The 18,830-nt window shown below is 43.1% G+C and overlaps 1 protein-coding gene across 1 annotated transcript; it reads left to right on the top strand.

Moving 5' to 3' along the window:
* The first annotated feature begins 258 nt into the window (after positions 1 to 258).
* On the top strand, positions 259 to 17,561 carry cUnh21orf91 (chromosome Un C21orf91 homolog). Its single transcript, XM_079283221.1, has 5 exons — positions 259 to 344; positions 1,846 to 1,976; positions 13,153 to 13,653; positions 14,674 to 14,736; positions 15,295 to 17,561. Exons 2-5 carry the CDS (start codon positions 1,850 to 1,852, stop codon positions 15,468 to 15,470), a joined length of 867 nt encoding a protein of 288 aa, XP_079139347.1. The 5' UTR covers positions 259 to 344; positions 1,846 to 1,849; the 3' UTR covers positions 15,471 to 17,561.
* The last annotated feature ends 1,269 nt before the right edge of the window (positions 17,562 to 18,830 follow it).

Raw genomic sequence — 18,830 nt, 5'->3', positions numbered from 1 at the left:
GTACCTTGTTTCAACCGTGGGGGTGTATTCATGGCTACTGTTGTCAGGAGTGGCTTATGTAATGAAACGAATGCATTTCATGAAACAATTATATGTATTTATTGAATATATAATTAATATGTGTTGTTCCTGTTTTACTAAGGGCAGAGTCGTCGATAATTAAACTAATGACCAATGGTTTCACCCCTCAAATGAACGAGTGGTTCATTCCGTTGAGAGGGGAGAGAGGTTCCTCCGGATTTACCGTGACGCGCTGGTGTTTGTGTGCGCACCGTGGCGAAGGAGAACCGAGGGGTCCACACACAACAGGGACAGCCGGCCAACACACACTCTTTAAGATAAAGGTGAGTTTTACAAAATTCCTGTTCTGAAATACTGGTGGCACCGTCATTTTGTTGGATCCCTCGCTGTTTAACAACGCCGAATAACGGTCACGAAGCAGCCAGAGCAGAGTTACGTTACTCGGAGGATGCCTGTGTGCTGCTAGCTTCAGTTGGGGTTAGCCTGTGTTTGGTGGACGCTTTAACGTCAACGCGAGACATTCCGGTAACTTAAAACTGTCTCGAGCCGACCCATCATTCCACAGACATTCAGGTATTTAAACTGCTGTCAAGGGGAAAAAATACGTTACGGCGAAGTTAAAATGTGTATGTTAACCCAACGAAGGGAAAAGTTCAGATGAAATCCGACCCCCCCCCCCCCCCCTCTCCTTATCACTGGCTAATCTTGTGAAACAGCGTTGAGTGTCCACCAATATAACGCTAGCTATATCTGGTCAGTATCGCAGCTTATTAACTTGAATTTCTTGGATTTGTGTCACTGGTAGATAGTAGATATGTATAAATAACACTCAGAACAGCTAAAAAACTCTTGTCAAACGTTGTTTCGCTTTACTGACGGATTTCATGTTCTCATGAACATTGAACAAGCTCTCAAAATGACTCCGTGATAACCAGCGCTCATGAGCTGCAGCACCATAACATTATTATCTGTGGCATGTCACAAGACATGGCGTTTTGTTTTTCAAACCTAGTTGCACATACAGATATCTGTGTTTAAAATCAATATGTCTTTTTATTTGCTTCTCATTTTGTGGCAAAGCTTTGTCCTCATAGCTGTCACGGTGAAATTAATTTCCACCAAATAATGTCAGCAACCTTGAATACCCTTTTTTTATGTGGTTGGAAAAGCAGGACAAGTTGAATTTTCAAGAGAAGCATCAGACTTACTAAAGTCCCTTGTTTCTCAAATGCAATTAAAAGCATGCTAGATACAATACACTATACAGTGATATGCATATTCTGGTTAGTGGTTGCACAAATGAACGATACAGATACTGCTCTATGGTCTCTAGCTGATATCTGATATTGCAACACTGACACTAATATTACTAAATGTTTTGTGGGGAAAGCTACACCGGTGCAGATGTTTATCTTTCATCTGATCTTTAGTTTTCAGCTGCTTTTTGACAGTTTGTGGGTGTTGTGCAGCTGACCAGATATGTTTCCCACAGGTAATTTGTTAACGACATGGTAATGAATCCGATTGTGTTTATTACCATGGGATCCATTATTAGCATGTTGGCACATCGAATAGAGAGAGCTTTTGTGGTAATGTAGCAACAACATCACTGACTAAAAACATTTGAAAAAGGACACAGCCTCTTTTACTGTGTTCCGTACCAAAAATAGTGTGCCATCCAAAAAATACCCCCCCCCCCCCCCCCCCCCCCACTGACACGACCAAAAAAATGCATTTTTAATAAGTTTATTTGAAAATGTGACCTAATTAGCAGAAATAAGGGCTGGTATTCAGCCATGTGCTCTCTTTTGCTTCTCCCTGAAGCACAATGGATGAAGAGGAGCAGTTTGTGAACATCGATCTGAACGATGACAATATCTGCAGTGTCTGCAAGCTAGAGACGGAGACGGGGACCATGTCTTTCTGCCATGTCTGCTTTGAGCTCAGCATTGAAGGTAAGACGACTGCTCACCAGAATGAAGAGCAAACAAAGAGATGCAAAGGCCCTCTACACATACAGCTGATATATTTGTGCTAGCTAATGTTTCAACGCAACCTGCAGCTTACAGTATGCAGTGAAGCTCTGTAATGATTTTTTTGTTACCACAGCGTGACCTCTCCAACTCTTGAAAAGCCCACACACCCTCACTCAATGTGTCTGATGGGATTCAGCTTTGATATTCATCTTCACTTCCAGTTTCCCTGCCAGGATTCATGTAGAGACAGTCTTATGTCGGTCTTAGCTGCCAAGAGTCTCCAGCGTTTGGATCGCACAACAAATCACTTTTGTGGAAACATCCAGATTCTTTTTGATCTCTGTTCCCATCACAGCAAGTATGCACTTGCTTCAAGAGCTGTAGTTTAGCATGGGAACCTTTCAGATGTGTTGAAGTGCCGTATGATGGTCGTCCACAAACGCTTCTTTATCCTCTCCAGGAACAACATATAAGATATGTGCGGGGTAATGGGCCTGCAGTGCCGAAGCCCTCTCTAAAATAGACCACTGTGGTTCCCCCATTTGATGTGCCACTCAAACTCAAGAGCATGTGTTTGAAGTTTTTTCGTCTCTTAATTAATGAGTGGCCTATTTGAAGAAGAATGACAAATCGGAAGGGATTAAACATGCCTCTCATTGGGCACTCGTCTCACAGATCCACAAAGACTCTGCAAGCAGTGTGTGCGTGTTTATGTCTGCACAGTTTGATGATTGTGTGCGACTTGTACAACGGTGCAATATAGCTGACTAAGAGCTCCAGAGTGGTATATCATTCTGTTGACAGCGGGAGAAAATGCATATGCACAAAAGATTTATAGGTCTCGTCTGTTGTGGTGTAAAGGAACTGAGCGTGGGGGTGTTGATTAATCGCTTTGCTCTTTGTGTGCCGTGAAAGAGTCTTCAGAGTCAAGCATCGTTAGAACAATACTTAACTTAAGTTCTGTCAGTAAATGTCTTGCAAGCTCATTTATCCTCATTTAGCAGAAATGTAATCTAAATATGGTAGAAGAACACAGCCTGGGTTTGCTGGCATGTACAGTACATACAGTAATGTCAAAAGCCTAAATAACAGACTTTGTACTTATGGAAAACAATCAGCCGTCGTAGAGGATTGATCTGTGTTATACGTAGCACGTAGTACTACCGGTACTTACTTTCATGTGTTTTGCCTGTGCAGCAGCTGAATTCTATGCATACTGTTGCATGTTAGAAAACTAAATACAACTTTCAGGGTCACCTTTTGTATTTGTCCTTCGTAGCTCACTATCATCCAATCCAGACACATGGGTCACTGACTGCCTTTAAAGGGATTCAACAAATGTGGTTATTTATCTGTTGACGTTCAACATGGTGGGGGTTTCTTGTCTGGCTCAGTTTGGTCGTCCTTGTTTGCTCCATTTAATGTTTCAGCCAGGATGCTCTGTTCAGGTAGGAACAAGTCAGCTGGTGGGGCATTGATGTGAGCGTGTCTCCTCTCTTTCATTGTGTAGACAAAACTGGGGCACCCTGGATGCTGGTTGTTCTGGGGGTTCTGATGTAGCCTGTGTGTGTCTACGAAGTGGCTGTTATATAACTTAACTATTGGGGGGGCTTGCCAAACTGTATGCGGCTACTTCAGGCACGGCTGATTGGAAACTAAAGCCAAGCCGTGTGGCCGCCGACTGCTCATGTAGACTTAATATCCACTGTTCATTCCTTCTGTGCCGTCCTTCGTTGAAGTACAAGAGAACAAACATCCACACAGAAACATGTGAAGAAGGAGAGAATGTTCTTCATCGCTCGTGCACACAAACACTCCCTCCCAGTGCCTCTCCGTTCCAAACCATATCATGCTATCTCAAGGGTGAATTACTGCTGCTGAATATTCATTGCCATCTTGCTATATGCTGGTTTTGAATATTTAGTAGAAGCAGAATTGCTTCTCGTTTTAGTTTTTTTTAAGAACAATCTCTCTACAGTGCTCTAACTTCTCATTGATTTTGTACAATGGGCAGCGTCTTCTAGACCAGAGGACCCATAGCAGTCAGAACTATAGCTTACTGAATATACTTCTAGGTCTGTTGTAAGGTTGCCTGTAAAGAGAAACAAGGGGACATGCAATGAACGGGATTTCTTTAAGTGATCCGAGTATATTTGCTTTCATTTATTAAAAGGATGTTGTTATAAGGAATGAGAGCAACCGGTTTTTGAATCCCTAGTATGGGATGACATCATCAGGGTTATCTTTTCAAACTTTGTTTCCTCCAGAGTCACTAAAGACACTAACTGTTTTCATAGGTTGTCTAGTACTCGTCATGATGTGTTAGAACATCCCTTTTAAAGTCTAAAATGTTCTTTCTAAATAGATCTTTTGAACACCTGGCCACTGCAACGGTGTACCTTTGTCACAGCAGACAGCAGGCCCATGATGAGTTAACTACACTTAAGCATTCATTTCCACCCACAGCCGCCCTGAGATCTGCTCGGAGGCTTGCATGACACGGGGATGTTCAGACTTGTCTGTGTAACCGTCAGCTGCCGACGCACACAGAATTCACAGTTGAAGTTCGGCAGCACTGTACATGAACTTGAACAGAAACAAGAACCACTAAAGACGAAGCGATCCTTCGTCTCTAGTGGTATCACGGATCGATCCGTGATCTGTTCGGATCACCCCTCACGGTTCGGATCACTCGTGAACCGCGGATCAATCGAGTATTTTTTATTTTTTTTTACAGTGTAATCATCATAGTGTGTAAAGTTCTACTGTTGCTGTTCCTTTTCAAGTAACAAGTCCCCAAATATCAATGCAGAGTGTCAGTGAACAGATATAAAGCAGTAGTGTGTTCACGTGAACGGAGCAGCTTAGAAGCATTTAACGGTGAAGTCATGGCGAGCGGAGGAGCGTCAGAAGCCGCGGTGTCATTTAAGTCGCAAGTTTGGGAACATTTTGTCTTCCCTGTAACGTATAATGCCAGATGAGGGTGGTGGACGAAACCGTTACGGTATGTAGGCGTTATTTAAAGAGAGACTCACAACAACAACAAAACATCGGGCATGTCAGCGACGGGGGACACTCTGTTGTAGAAAACAAAGGATTTCTAAATCTGGTTAAAATGCTTGAGCCACGCTACGAAGTCCACTCACGCACCCACTTCAGTGTGAAGCTGTTCCAGACCTCTATGAGAAGGAAAATACTGCAGAGACTGCTTTCACCACGGCGGAGTGATTCTTAGTCAGGTGCTGCAGACACGCCCCCTCTGTGACAGTCACACAGACACACACCTGGGGCAGGTGCTGTAGACACGCCCCCTCTGTGAGCGTCACACAGACACACCTGGTTCAGGTGCTGACAGAAGTGTCAGAGTGAAGCTGGACAGGCCCAATAATATTCCAGTCACCACAGGAAGGTCGACCCTCTCCCCAGACAATGGAGATATTCTCATCTTTTTGAAAATAATGTCACAGTAATGGTAAACATTATTGTGTATTTGAATGGCATAACCTGACAGGAAGTAAACAGACCCAAGTTGTTGCTGAGCAGTTCAGTTCAGTGTAAACAGTGGAAGCTAGCCCACTGGCTGTTTCTTTCTTTCAATATTGATGAAAGGACGAGGATATCAACATACCTCATGTTGCACTTAAACTTAACAGAATTCTTGAATGTATTATTTTTATTTATTTAATTCATTTTGTTTCAAATTGGACATCTTCAATATTTTTGTTTTCATGTAAGACTATCGCCCAAAGTTCTTTGCTTTAAGTGTTCTTGAAGTTCTTTAATTAATAAATGGAAAGCAAAGTTATATTTGTCTCCCCTTTTCTTTGTTGATCCGAACCGTGACTCCTGAACCGTGATCCGAACCGAACCGTGAGGTTTGTGATCCGTGACACCCCTATTCGTCTCCATATTCCAAGAGATGAATGAGCTTCATGTTGACAGAGTTGTTTATCAGCCAGGCTTGAGCCCACAGTACCACCAGGTGCAGAAGTATGTGAAGGCTAAAAATTGTCCAGGAAGTGCAGCCATTGTTGTAGCTCCAAGTGGTTGTTTCCTGAGGAAACTGCTTTGGCCTGTGTGCACACTGATTCCATCAAGAAATACAGAGTAGGAACCTCTGGTTAACTGGGCTTTTCTTACTTTCTTTTGTTTCTGCTTGCTGCACCATCTGAGCTTTGTGCTACACAGCCTTGAGCAGCAACAGTGTGCAGCAGAGAACAAGAGCCAGTTCAACCAGTCTGCAGTCATTGGTAATCTTCTGTGTTACTGTTTCAACCTGAAAGCATTCGTGTATTTCGGAGGCTTCTTTATGACTGCTCAAACACCAACCTCCATAATGCCTGTGACACCAACAAATGATAAGATAGTGGCTCTGTCAGGTATCCACTGAAGCCAGACCTCCCTCCAGCCAAGGCAGTAATAGTTTAGAAGATTGTGCAATGTATTTTATTTTTTATGAATAGATATGTCATTCAAATGGGAGAGGTTTACAGTCAAAACACTGTTATTCAAACCACCCAAAATGGCCAAATCTGGTATCATTAACTGTAATATTCATCAGACTTTGCTGTTTGGATCTGATTGCTCATTGCAGCATACTTCAATCCAGACGGGCCTTTTTTGAACTGTCCTTATTGGATGTGACGAGCTGTGCTGTGTCAACACCTGAGAGATCCCTCCAGCCTCTCACCCACAGTCTTCTGGTCTTCTCTGGCTTCTCGTCAGACAAGATGTCTGCTGAGCTGCCAGGTTCAGCTAAAGCTCAGCACATCATCTGCTTACATAACGCATACAGAATTGTATTTGCTGAAGCCTGGCAGTGCGATTTCCAGCTGTGTTTGGAGTGAGGAAAAAATAGCAAATTCCAGCTGGGAGAGACTGGAATGATGCAGTCGGTGCTGATTGTGGTTGCTGCTCGCTCTACAGGGGCTATTGTTGCTCCTCTAAACAGCTCATTCATTGTGGGTGAACTCTTCAACCTGGGGTGTAGAGAGTCTATTGATGTCGCTGCCTGTGGTAGCTGTGTGCTTGAACTCAGTCAGGGTCCAGAGATGAAACCGCTGCATGGCACTGCCCTCTAACTTAGCATGTCATAAGGCTGTATTTATAATGGGCTGCTTTCAATCTGACTCGATATCATTTGTTTGAATAAATTGCCCCCCTTTTTTTTCCCAAAGTTGATTCTCTTCATTAGCTCCGCAACTCTGGAGTAATGGCCTCTTTCACCACAGGTTGTGAATCTCTAAACTAACTCGCACAGTCTAACCAACAATGTGAGCAACCACCTCTACAGACAGTTCTCCTCTGTCACCTTGGAGTGATGCACATTGTAGATGTGAGTGTCAGAGTGTTGTTGGTAGAAAGAAGCAGTTGACCGATGGTTTGCAGTAAACTGACCTCTGATACTGGGTGGTTGTAGATTATTTTTCTGCTAATTTCTATATTATTAGAGCTTTTGCATCATTTTAACAGCCTTGTACTCTTAATACTAGGTGTCATGCCAATGTATTTGCTATTTTTCTAATTCGTCAGTGTTTCCTCGCAACAATGTCTTCACAACTCAGATTTGACTTTAAAAACGTACAGTTTACGTCATTCTACCCAATGAGGAATACTTGTCACTGACTGTACAAAACACACCATCGGAAGGTAGCAGCCAGTACAAGTTCATAATGTGCTGTACAGAATATTATATCATATAAAACACATCATTCTGTCTGAACAGAGACACTGTTTAAATGAATTTTCTTGCTGGGATGTTTTACTTGCATCATCAAAGATGATTGCTATTTAGAAGTACTAATTATGCTATGATGGGATTAGCCTGATTTATTATAATTACATTTCTAGATCAGTCAGATGTCGTTATGCTATGCTTTAGTCTGTCATTTTATAATGCTTCATTTTTGCTGATATGGGAATATCCTTTTCTACTGATTTGGTGAATCAAAGGAGAGCATATGAATAGATCTACGGTGTTTATATCACATATCAAATATACACAAGATCATTTGTGATCACAATCATTTATAGTGTGCAGTGCTTCTCAATCCAGCTGCTCATACCAATTATAACTGATTCAAACTACTTTGATATTTTAAGGGACTAGCAACATCACTTTGTGTTTGAGAAATTATTACAAAACTTTGTCTCCAGAGTTTATACTCTGCGTGTCTCTTTTCCACCCAAATTACCTTCAACCAAATTTGACATTTTCTTTGCATTTTTTGTGCAAATTGTGGAATTCATATATGAGCAATCCAAGCAGTTGATTGACGGATGTCTACTCCTGGTTTGTTTACGGTCACGTAGGACTGTTTGTTAAGTAGTAACACCAGTCTGTCATTCGTTGCACTCTGTGCTGTTAATGGCAGCGACTCTGTACTGTTGTTTAAGGCCTGTGGGGGTTAACGGGTGGTTTGAGTTCAGTGTTGGTCATGTGACCTCCATGTTGGTGTCTACGTTGGCTCGTGCAGCTGCTGATTCTTCTAAACCGTGCCATGCAGCTGTGTTTGACACCTTATCACCCCTGTCCCACATGTCCCAACACCGTTTGTTCATCTCCTCTTAAGTGTGTCAAGGCTCAGCACAGACTGAGCACAAACAACTACAGGCAGTGGAACTTTAGGTACAGATCTCTTTCCATGATGGCAACCACAAGACTATGGAGTGGAGGTCTGAGTTAAATTTGGGCAGAAGTGCAGCCACTAAATGAAGAGCAGGGCAAGAACAACAAAGGGATGTCATCTCTCTTCAGCCTGAGGATTAGTACGTCGTCCTGATGCCAGCGTTCCCTTGGTGACTTTACTGTTGAGAATTACCCAATGTAACAGCCATCGGTCTTCCTGGTGCTGCTCCACCACTTTCTTGACTTTTCCACACCAACTTCGTATGACTAAAATACAACTAAATATGAATTGGCAACTAGGGCTGTTGCTTCTTAGTCGATAAAGCAACTTTGATTGTTTTCTTTGGTTGATTCTTCATTTTTTTAAATGCTTTTTTTTTGTGCTGAATGACTTATTTCCCAGAAATGTATGAGCACATCTGTGGTAAACACAAGATTTAAAGTGGTGCTTCTGTGTGAGTCTTTGTGGAGAAACAAAGTTTTCCAGATCGGTCGATTAAATCAACTAATAGTTAAGTTGACAAAACCGTAAAATTCCGCGTTAGTCAACGAACTATTTCTTTGTTGAGAACAGCCTTATGAAATATAACCCTTCACTTAATTTGTAAATAAGACATAGTCAAAGACAATCTCTGTTAAATCTCTGACTTTTGTAGTTTTAACATTGTTTCTTCTTCAGATCAAGAGAATTACTTCTTGCTTTAAATAAACGGGACCATTTGATTTCTGACTTGATCTGATTCTAGTGGTGTTATTATTTATGTTTGCTCTGTGGAACAACTTATTAACAAGTGAAAACCATGAATAACTACAGCAGATTTATATTTTACATCAGACCTAAGCTTGTGTCTGTGCTTTGTGTCTGTCAGTCGGTTCACTGAATGAGAGACGAACCTTGACTCATTCCGTACAACAGGGCAGGAAACAACAAGCCCATTGGTCCTCAGTGTGCTTAATGTCTCGAACTGTCACAGCCGAACAACGTTGATTCACCTCCAGAGAAGTGTGTGTGTGGACGCGCTTATGTGTGCAGCCATGAAAGACAGTAGTGCTAAGCTGCTTAGCTGGAATGAGGTATTTGGCTGGTGGTGCACTGGTTGTTGGCCAATGCTTTCCCTGGTGGGGAAGTGGTAGTCGGTGTGTTTTTGTTGTAGTCCAAAAACTGAGACTGATCGGATTATACCATGGCTGTTTGATAGACAGAAAGCTCCTTCAGCTCTTGGCAAAGCGTGCGGAGATTCATTGGCATTCTCACACAGGCGACTCAGACCTGATGCTGTATACACTGCAGGTCCCTTACAAGACTACTCTATCGTAGAGGTCTGTCTTTCTCGGCGCTCAGGTCGCAACACAGTTATGCAGAAGCTTAGAATAGAGCTCTATGCACACAGTCCTGTAATGGTCTCGAACCGTCCTATGTCCTGAGGCACACAATGTGTGCTGACTGTCCCCCGTTAGATGTGGACTGTTTGTTTTGATCCTGCAGGCCTACAGAACGCTTTCAAAAGACACACAAGGGAAGGACATGGGACAGAGATATTACAAGACAATTGTCCTTATAACAAATTGGTGCTTTAAACAGATTTTTCTTTTACATTTCAGTCAACAGATTATTTCTGGTCTTCACACAACTTTAGCAAGTCTGCTTCAGCGATGCTTGTAGGAAGTTCTGCTTGTAGCCGCTGCTGTTGGCTTAAAACCCTGTTGATGTGAGTTGCAGTTCTGATCCGATCCATTTTCTCACCAATAATACTGAGACAAGTTTCATTTGCTATTTACGGTTTTGCCATTAATGGGAAATCATGTTTTTCAGTTGGAACAAACATCATAAAATTACTAGTCAAAGATATGTTGCAACAAAGAAACTACTTTAAGTATTTTAGTATTTCCTATATTGTGTCAGACCTGTCAGCTACAGGTTGTCAGTTACGGACCCTATCGGATATGGCTGTCACAACCCTGTTAAAGGAAACTGAAGCCCTGTGTGTGTGTGTGTGTGTGTGTGTGTGTGTGTGTGTGTGTGTGTGTGTGTGTGTGTGTGTGTGTGTGTGTGTGTGTGTGTGTGTGTGTGTGTGTGTGTGTGTGTGTGTGTGTGTGTGTGTGTGTGTGTGAGTGTGTGTATTCGTAACTTGAAGCAAGGCCCTGCAGACCACACACACGAGGGCTCTGTATGTGACTATTTTGCTGTGGCCATGAGGTGTTAGTAATGTCCTGTGGTTTCCTGGGCTCATCTGTCGAAAGCGTCAAGAGAGGCATGTGAGGAAAACCTGCCCAAGTGAGCTGTTAAATCTATATGGACTAACGGTGACTAATCGCCAACGCGGTTCGTCTGTCTGCTGAGAAAGGCAGGCTGTGAGAAGAAGGCCATCACACAAACGCCTCGCTTTAGCCTCACTTGCACACACACAGTTTTCACTCACGTCCTCTTTCACCTACAGCTTCTCTTTGTTTGTCAAGCCCTATCCCATTTTACTCTGAGGTTATTTTAACTTTGATCCACTTGCTGGCTAATTTCCTCCATGTGTGCTAAAGTGGTTACAGTGTGGCCTGTTTTGACTGGATTCAGGAAGCATTACCGTACTTTTCGGACTATAAGCCGCTACTTTTTACCCCACGCTTTGAGGCGTCGGCTTATAGTCCGGTGGCTTTATATACGGATTTTTCCGTAGCTTTTCTCCGCCACAACAACCGCAACTTCCGGTTCCGGTCTAACACAACATTTACTAGCTCCCGACACAGAACAGTTGCTACCAGCAACCCCTCTGCTACCAGCTGTTACTGACAGGGTCGCTACAATATGGATGAAGTACCTTTGACCTACCTCTCACTAGGACTGTTAACAAAAAAGGTTGAACGGCAAGATGCTTTTAACAGTACATGTCCGACTCGCTAGCTTCTAAGCTAATTTTAACATTACGGCCAATGGGGAAATGCTAACCGCGATTAGCATTAGCGAATATATAATATATCTTTGTACATCTTTTCATGCAGACATACTTGCATTACAGACTACGGTCTCTCACGGCTACCAAACGAAAAGCAATGAGGCAATAACTGTTGTTGCTCATAGCTCTGAATAGCTGTTGTGCTAGCAGCAACTGGCCAAGCCAGTTAGCCATTAATGCTATTCAGAGCTATGAGCAGAGAAGATCAGCTTTTTCTCAAGTCTGCCAGTGGATCCTAACCGCGCGGAACAGTGTGAAAGAATCCATCATCACCAACAGGTTCTGAAAGGCTGGGATACTATGAGATTAAGGGGACAGCGCAATGAGGAGGACAACACAAGCTCAAGGGCGGATTTATAATTTATAATCTCATAGTATCCCAGCCTTTCAGAACCCGTTGGTGATGATGGATTCTTTCACACTGTTCCGGGCTGTTAGGATCCACTGGCAGACTTGAGAAAAAGCTGATCTTCTCTGCTCATAGCTCTGAATAGCATTAATGGCTAACTGGCTTGGCCAGTTGCTGCTATCACAACAGCTATTCAGAGCTATGAGCAACAACAGTTATTGCCTCATTGCTTTTCGTTTGGTAGCCGTGAGAGACCGTAGTCTGTAATGCAAGTATGTCTGCATGAAAAGATGTACAAAGATATATTATATATTCGCTAATGCTAATCGTGGTTAGCATTTCCCCATTGGCCGTAATGTTAAAATTAGCTTAGAAGCTAGCAACATGTTATGATGTTCATAGAAGACAACTTTAGTACTGTTGAAAGCATCTTGCTGTTCAACGGGGACACCTGCGGCTTATAGACCAGTGCGGCTTATCTGTGTACAAATTCTTTTTTCTTTTAAAAATCAGCTGGTACGGCCTATATACCGGTGCGCTCTATAGCCCGGAAAGTACGGTACTTTTCCCCCTGTCGAGGTACTTCCAGTGAATGTAGTTTTAAGTGGCAAAGGAAGTGTGGCGCAGTGCAGGAGCTTGTCAAGCTATGCAAGGACACTAACCACCAAAGATCACAAATGCAACCTAAACAAGTTGACCGTATCTACGCCAGCAAGTTACTACAAGCACAGCACAAGCATTCGGCCGAAAGTCACCAGTTAACACGGTCACTTGTTAAACTAAAACACCAACCGAATATACGACAGAAACAGATTAAGATTCAATGAAAACGCTGCTTCATGTGGACAGACGGTACACATTTTAAAATATGCTTCATGTGTTTGCAGTGAGACTGGGTCAGTGTATTATTCCTGCTATCTCAACGCTCCGCTGGCTAATCCACGGTTATCCACCACACATTAAGCAGCTTTCACAGAGAGATCGCGACGGGTCAATCTGCCAGTTCTACTCGCTTTGATACTGGTTTACTTTAATTTGTTGGGCGAGTAATGCATTTCTCAACAACTGTTGAGCTCTTTGCTTTATTTATATGCTTTTTACATGTGTTAGGAACCCTGCCTCTTGGAGTTCACTGTCTTGTTGCACTCATAACTGTGACAGTTGTTAGTGTGGCTGTGTCCTTTAAACGCGTTGTGCCTGTTGACTCATTGCTTCATGTCTGTGTGAATGCAGGTGTTTCCTCTGCTACCTTGTTGCACTCGAAGTCCCTGCGAGGCCACAGAGACTGCTTTGAGAAATGCCACCTCATCGCCAACCAGAAGCTGTCGCGTTCCAAGGTCTCCCGAAGTGCCTACGAGGGCATGAAGCTGGCCTTCAGCCAGAAACTGAACCGCATCATCCAGTATGCCCAGAACAAAGACTCCGTCTCCTCCATCGGCCCCGGCAGACGAGGGGCCAAGCTCCTTTGTTACAGCCAGCAGGGTGACTGCAAGCTGCTGCCCCAGTCAGACGCCCAGGTGCCCCGCTACACGCCGTGCTGGGACGCGGGCAAAGCAACGGGGCTGCCCGACTACGCCATGGGCATGTTGAAGTGCCGCACGGTGGAGGAGCTGGGACTGCTGCAGGAGGCGCAATCTGACGTCTGGTCCAGTGACGGCAGGAGCGTCCGACGCAGTCGGAACCAAGGAGGAGGACAAACGCAGCGCAGACACCAGGGCGGCAGCAGAGATGAACGTGAGCATGTTTAAGATTTGACTTTAGCTTTTAAATCAGTGTGTCGGTGAGTAGTGGAAGGTTTGATTGTTTAGTTTTGTCTTTTGAAGGAAGGATAGTGTTGACAAGATGTCGCCGCATTCTCTGCCTCTCTTCTCTCCGTCTTAACTTTCAGTGTGACCTCTGCCATCTCTTTCACTTGTAAGTTCAAAGGCAGCAGACAGAACGGTAGCACAGGAACAGAAAACACCTTCTTACTCGGTCTGACCCTCATCGCCCTCTCTGCTGTGATCCCTCCAGAGAAGGAATTCATTCTCCCGTAACCTCCAGACACTGTATGTCCTTGTCTTTCTGGTGTCTCGTCACTATTGCTGCTTAGGACAACAGACTGCAGGAATGTGAGCGAGCCGTGTGCAGTTCTGGGTCCCTCATTAACATTCTGTGCTTTCAAATGAAAGATGACAGGCGTTCCACGGTTTACGTGAGTGTCTATCGCTACATGAGCTGGGCGACGCTTCTAATCTGAATATCTTGCCGTTGGACAGGAAACTAATCAACCACTTCCTGCATTCTGGTGTCTTTATGCACCAACATATGGTGATAAATGTCATTATTTATGGAAAGGAAAAATATTAATGGCATATATTGCAGTAAGGCTCTCAGGCATTCTGTATGGCTTTCAAGTATTTATTCTCTTTTAGATCAACTTGTCTCATTTAATGTTATCAACACACACGTGAGCATCGTTTACTCTTCTCTTCAGATGTGCACGTGGCACCTATTCACCTCACTGATACCTGAATTCCTCTTAATTATTCTAGAAACCTCTGGACTTTAGTAGCACATATGTGTTTCGGGAAGATTCAAAACATATCCCACAGATCTGTGTTCTCTGAGACTTTAAAACCTTCCCCTCTGTACATTTAAAAGGATGGAAGGTCATCGCTCAACTACTTGAAACTAATAATATAAATGTCTGCTCCTCTCCTGAAACCTTTGCTCTCACACACTCTGATCAAATCTCTTTGTTTTGTCTTCTAGTGACTAAAATGAGTGTGGATGACCTCCATCAGCTGAACAACCAGCTGCTGATGCAGGTTCAAAGTAAGTGTTGTTGTTTTTTACTGGCATTCTGTGATAAGTTGTGCACAACCTTTGACCTAAAGTTCCACCATTTGAATCATTATTATTCTAAACGCGACATTCTCGCTCCGTCGTGCTCATCTGTAATACATCCCCATGTTACATTATTCTTGGTGCCCTCAGGAAAAAGCTGAGTGAGTAAAAATAGATGTTGTTGCTCAGAGCATTCGCAGACTCAATACAGCCTGGGGCTACTATAGACTGCAAGACTCAACACATCAGCTCCTGCCATGTGACCAGCCGTGTTGAATTGGTCACTGTTTAGTGCTCGCTCATGTGCGTTCACTCCATTCTTCATCACTTATTGTTTGCTGATGTTTTTGAGTAGAGGTATCTTAAGCAGATGCGTTTTCTGTCATGTTGTCTGTGCTCTTTGCCCCCTCAGTAATCACTATTATTGCTTTTCTTTATCTTGTGTGTGAATGAAGCCACTGACTCTCTCTCTCTCTCTCTCTCTCTCTCTCTCTCTCTCTCTCTCTCTCTCTCTCTCTCTCTCTCTCTCTCTCTCTCTCTCAACAGAGGTGTTCGAGGAGCTCACTGAGGCCGTGCAGGAGAAAGACTCGTTGGTGTCGGAGCTGCACGTGCGTCACATCGCCATCGAGCAGCTCTTTAAGAACTGCGCCAAGCTGCCCTGGCTGCACATCAGCAGGGCCGGCGTCAAGGACAGCAGCAGCACCACCGGCCCCGTGGAGTGAGGCTTCTGTCTCCTCTGGTGGGAGGACACTGATAAACACTTCAAAGTCCGGGCTGAAGAAAAGCCTTTGTGTATATTGAGTGACTTCTACGACACCGCGGTGACGTCGGGTTGTCGGGCCTGCTTTAGAGCAGCATTGAGGGCTGGGCTGACTCGGCCTTCGCTCTCGTCGCTGCAGTGATGATGCAAGGATTAATGGTGGCCGGGTCTGGCATGTGACCTGAATTCAACCCATCTCATGTAGCCACGATGCATGTTAATACCAGGTGGAACGGGGAGTCAGGGTTTCCTGGCCCCGGTACACGGCGAGGACATTTTACAAGATGTACCTTAATACAGACAAAAAAAAACAATCAGTTTATCTGCATAATTTAACAGAAATGATTGCTGTTGGTTTTATTTAATTTGGTTTAGTTTGCTATCAAACATTTCAGTTTTTCATTGTCTGGAGGTGGATATTCAAATACTGCTTAATACTGTTATATGTTACCTGATGTTACAGTATTTTTTATAACACGGCCTGGTGCAGAATACTCGATATTATACTCGACTGTCATATTCAAACCAACAGGCACTGCCAGGAGTGTTTGGTTACTGGTCCAATGTCAAGTATGAATGACGTTTGAGCTTTTTCTTGCATCTCTGACAACGGCTTGAAGCAGGAGTTTTTCACTTGCCTTCAACCTGCCCGATCTTGACTTGATAGTTTATGAGAACGGTGGCGATTGGAAAGATTGAACATTAAAAGACATTCTAACACATTGAAGACAGATTAAGTCTAATCCGGAGAAGAGCACGACGACACCCAAACGTCCCCTAAAGCACCTCCGCAACAAAGATCCATCACAAGTGTGAAAGTCAGCAGGGCTGTACGAGCTGTGGGGGGAGGATGACTACTTTAGGAGTGTCCATGAAATAACAAGCAGCAGTTACAGTGATGAAGTGATAGCTATTTAGTTTTTAATTCAGCCTTTGGTTTCATAGTAACTGTCATTGCTGGTGAGATCTACTTGATATTTAGCACAGAGCTGTCTCGCTATCAAGCACAAGTCCTGTGCATGGCTACACACTGAGTGAGGAGGAAGAACGGTTCAGTTACTGAGAGAAATCCAGCTGCCAAACCAAAGTCTGTATTTGTTCCATTTCAAATGTGAGCTGCAACCATGTGACTTCTATTAGCAGAGGAAGATGCAATACCAAACTGATTCAAATGTATGTGGTTTAGTGATTTACGTCACTGTAATTATGAACCATAGATGTTTCTCTGAAGGTGTTGATGTGGAAATGATTTGTTCTCATGTTACACATGGCGTATATGTTTTATAATGAGTTGTATTTATCTTCCGTGTGCAGTGGTGTTTCCCTCTGTGTGTTGACGTGTGAGAGCCCAGTCGATGTCACAGCAATACATGGAGGTCCCTGATTTTAGAAGGCAAGGAGACAAAGCAGGCGATGGTATTACCGGTCGGTGTGTTACAGCCTGCAGCTTTGGTTGACTTATCATTCAGGAACCCTCTGCAAGAAATAGACAAATGAATCAGAAGCCGTATCAAATAGCAAATATGTAAAAGAATATTGGTTATCTGAGACGAGGTCTCAGGGCCGCTGGAGTGTAATAAGCTGGGGAAAGACTAGGTTATATTCCGATTGATGTTTAAAATAAGTCGCCATCTCTTTTGCTCTCTCTTTGTAAGAGATTTCATGTATTCGACCCCTTTTCAGGGTTTAAAGTTTTAGCTCCATTTTAATCTTTTATCTTGCATTCCTTTGTATACCTGTATTCAGTGTGCTTGAGTCTATTCAGTATTCAGTTGTGTGTTGTTTTTTTATTTTATCTTTAAAATATGAATGCATTGTCTGTTTGTATACTGCGGACACATGCCTGTGCCTCCGCTCAGCAGAACATCAAGACGGATCCGCTTGTGTCATCATCTGTTCCTGGAGATGTGAGCGTACCGGCTGCTCCTTCCTTTAGACTGGACTCTGCGTTCCTTTGTTTTCTAATGTAAGGCTGCATTTGTGTTGTGTGAGGATTATATTTATTGTGTGAGTGTGTTCATGGACCTTACACATGCTGTGTGATTTGTGCTTAAGTGACAGTTTGTATTTTTTTGTAAAATATTTCAATAAAACTATTTTTACTACACAATGGGACATGCTTGAATTTTGACTGATTGTGGCCACTTCTGCTGGGATAAGAAAGATGGTGTGATTGATATTCACGGTGTTAAAAATGCATGTCACCGACTCTAAATGGCTTTCTCTCACAAAACAATCGAACAGCAGCTCCTCAGAAGCAACAGGTTTGGTTTTTACTGGCTTTGTAAATTGTAGTAAAATGTTGGCCTCATGCACAGTCCAGCATTACATTAACACACATTCTTTGCACTTTGGACATTTGCACATTTCCTGGTAAATACTGTATTTGTGCACATTCCTGCACAGAGCTGTACAGATCTTCCACTTAAAAGAAAGACATTTCTAATGTATATTTTCTATTGTAAATTGTTCTATATTATGCTGCATCTCTGGACTTTTGCCCTGCGGTTGTTGTTGTGCACCAAATCACCAAGACAAATGACTTGTATGTTCAAACCTACTCAGCAATAAAAGCTGTTTCTGATTCTGATGAACACTGATTCCATTGTCAACAGAGACAACGAAAAACATGAGTGCAGAATAAGTGCTGACTCCAGCATATTTTCACCTGATTATGACCCAGTTGTGGACTTCTTGGATTTTGAGACAGACTGCTGCAGACGGTTCAGTGTGCATTGTGTGGAGGTTTGGCGCCCTCTTGTGGACAAAGGCTGTTTATAAATGAGCCTGCTTATTGTAATGAGTGTTATTTCCGGGAAACACGCACTCAGTGCTGTGTGGTTAATCTTCTCGAGGATCAAATAGCCTGAAGCATATTACTTTGAGAAACAGCAATGTTGACAACATGGCATCAAAACCAGGGACATTTCATGGAATGTTGTAACCAAAACATTTGAATGTCCTCTAAGTTGTTATTCTAGTCAGCTATATGACAGAGGATACTGTAAATTAAAGTATAATTGTATGATAGAGTACGGAGGATGGGTTTAGGAATGTTACAACCTGAGAACCTATTTTAGGTTCTTTGGGGCGAACTCGGAGGTTAGCGTCGCTCTGGTTCCCACGACAAAAAGCCAATGGGTTTTCTCCATTGGCTTTTGAATTATTGCAAAAATATATACTAATGTTTCAGCAAGACAATCTTCACCCCTTTTACCATTTTAGAAGCGTAAATGCAATCACAAGAAGCAAAAAGCTAATGGCAGGCTATGAATGAACTACACCACTGACTGGGGAATATACTGATGTATTTTTATTTTAT

This window comes from Melanostigma gelatinosum (genome assembly GCF_949748355.1).
Source record: "Melanostigma gelatinosum genome assembly, chromosome: 14".
NCBI classification, from domain to species: domain Eukaryota; kingdom Metazoa; phylum Chordata; class Actinopteri; order Perciformes; family Zoarcidae; genus Melanostigma; species Melanostigma gelatinosum.
Note: the sequence above shows the minus strand (reverse complement) of the source record. Positions and strands in the feature narration are given on the sequence as shown.

Bases quoted from the DNA above. Each gene is read 5' to 3' on its own strand.
- cUnh21orf91 (XM_079283221.1), top strand. From the start codon at position 1,850: ATGGATGAAGAGGAGCAGTTTGTGAACATCGATCTGAACGATGACAAT. The intron at 1,977-13,152 runs GTAAGACGACTG...GTGTGAATGCAG, and splicing joins CTTTGAGCTCAGCATTGAAG to GTGTTTCCTCTGCTACCTTG. The intron at 13,654-14,673 runs GTGAGCATGTTT...TTTGTCTTCTAG, and splicing joins GGGCGGCAGCAGAGATGAAC to TGACTAAAATGAGTGTGGAT.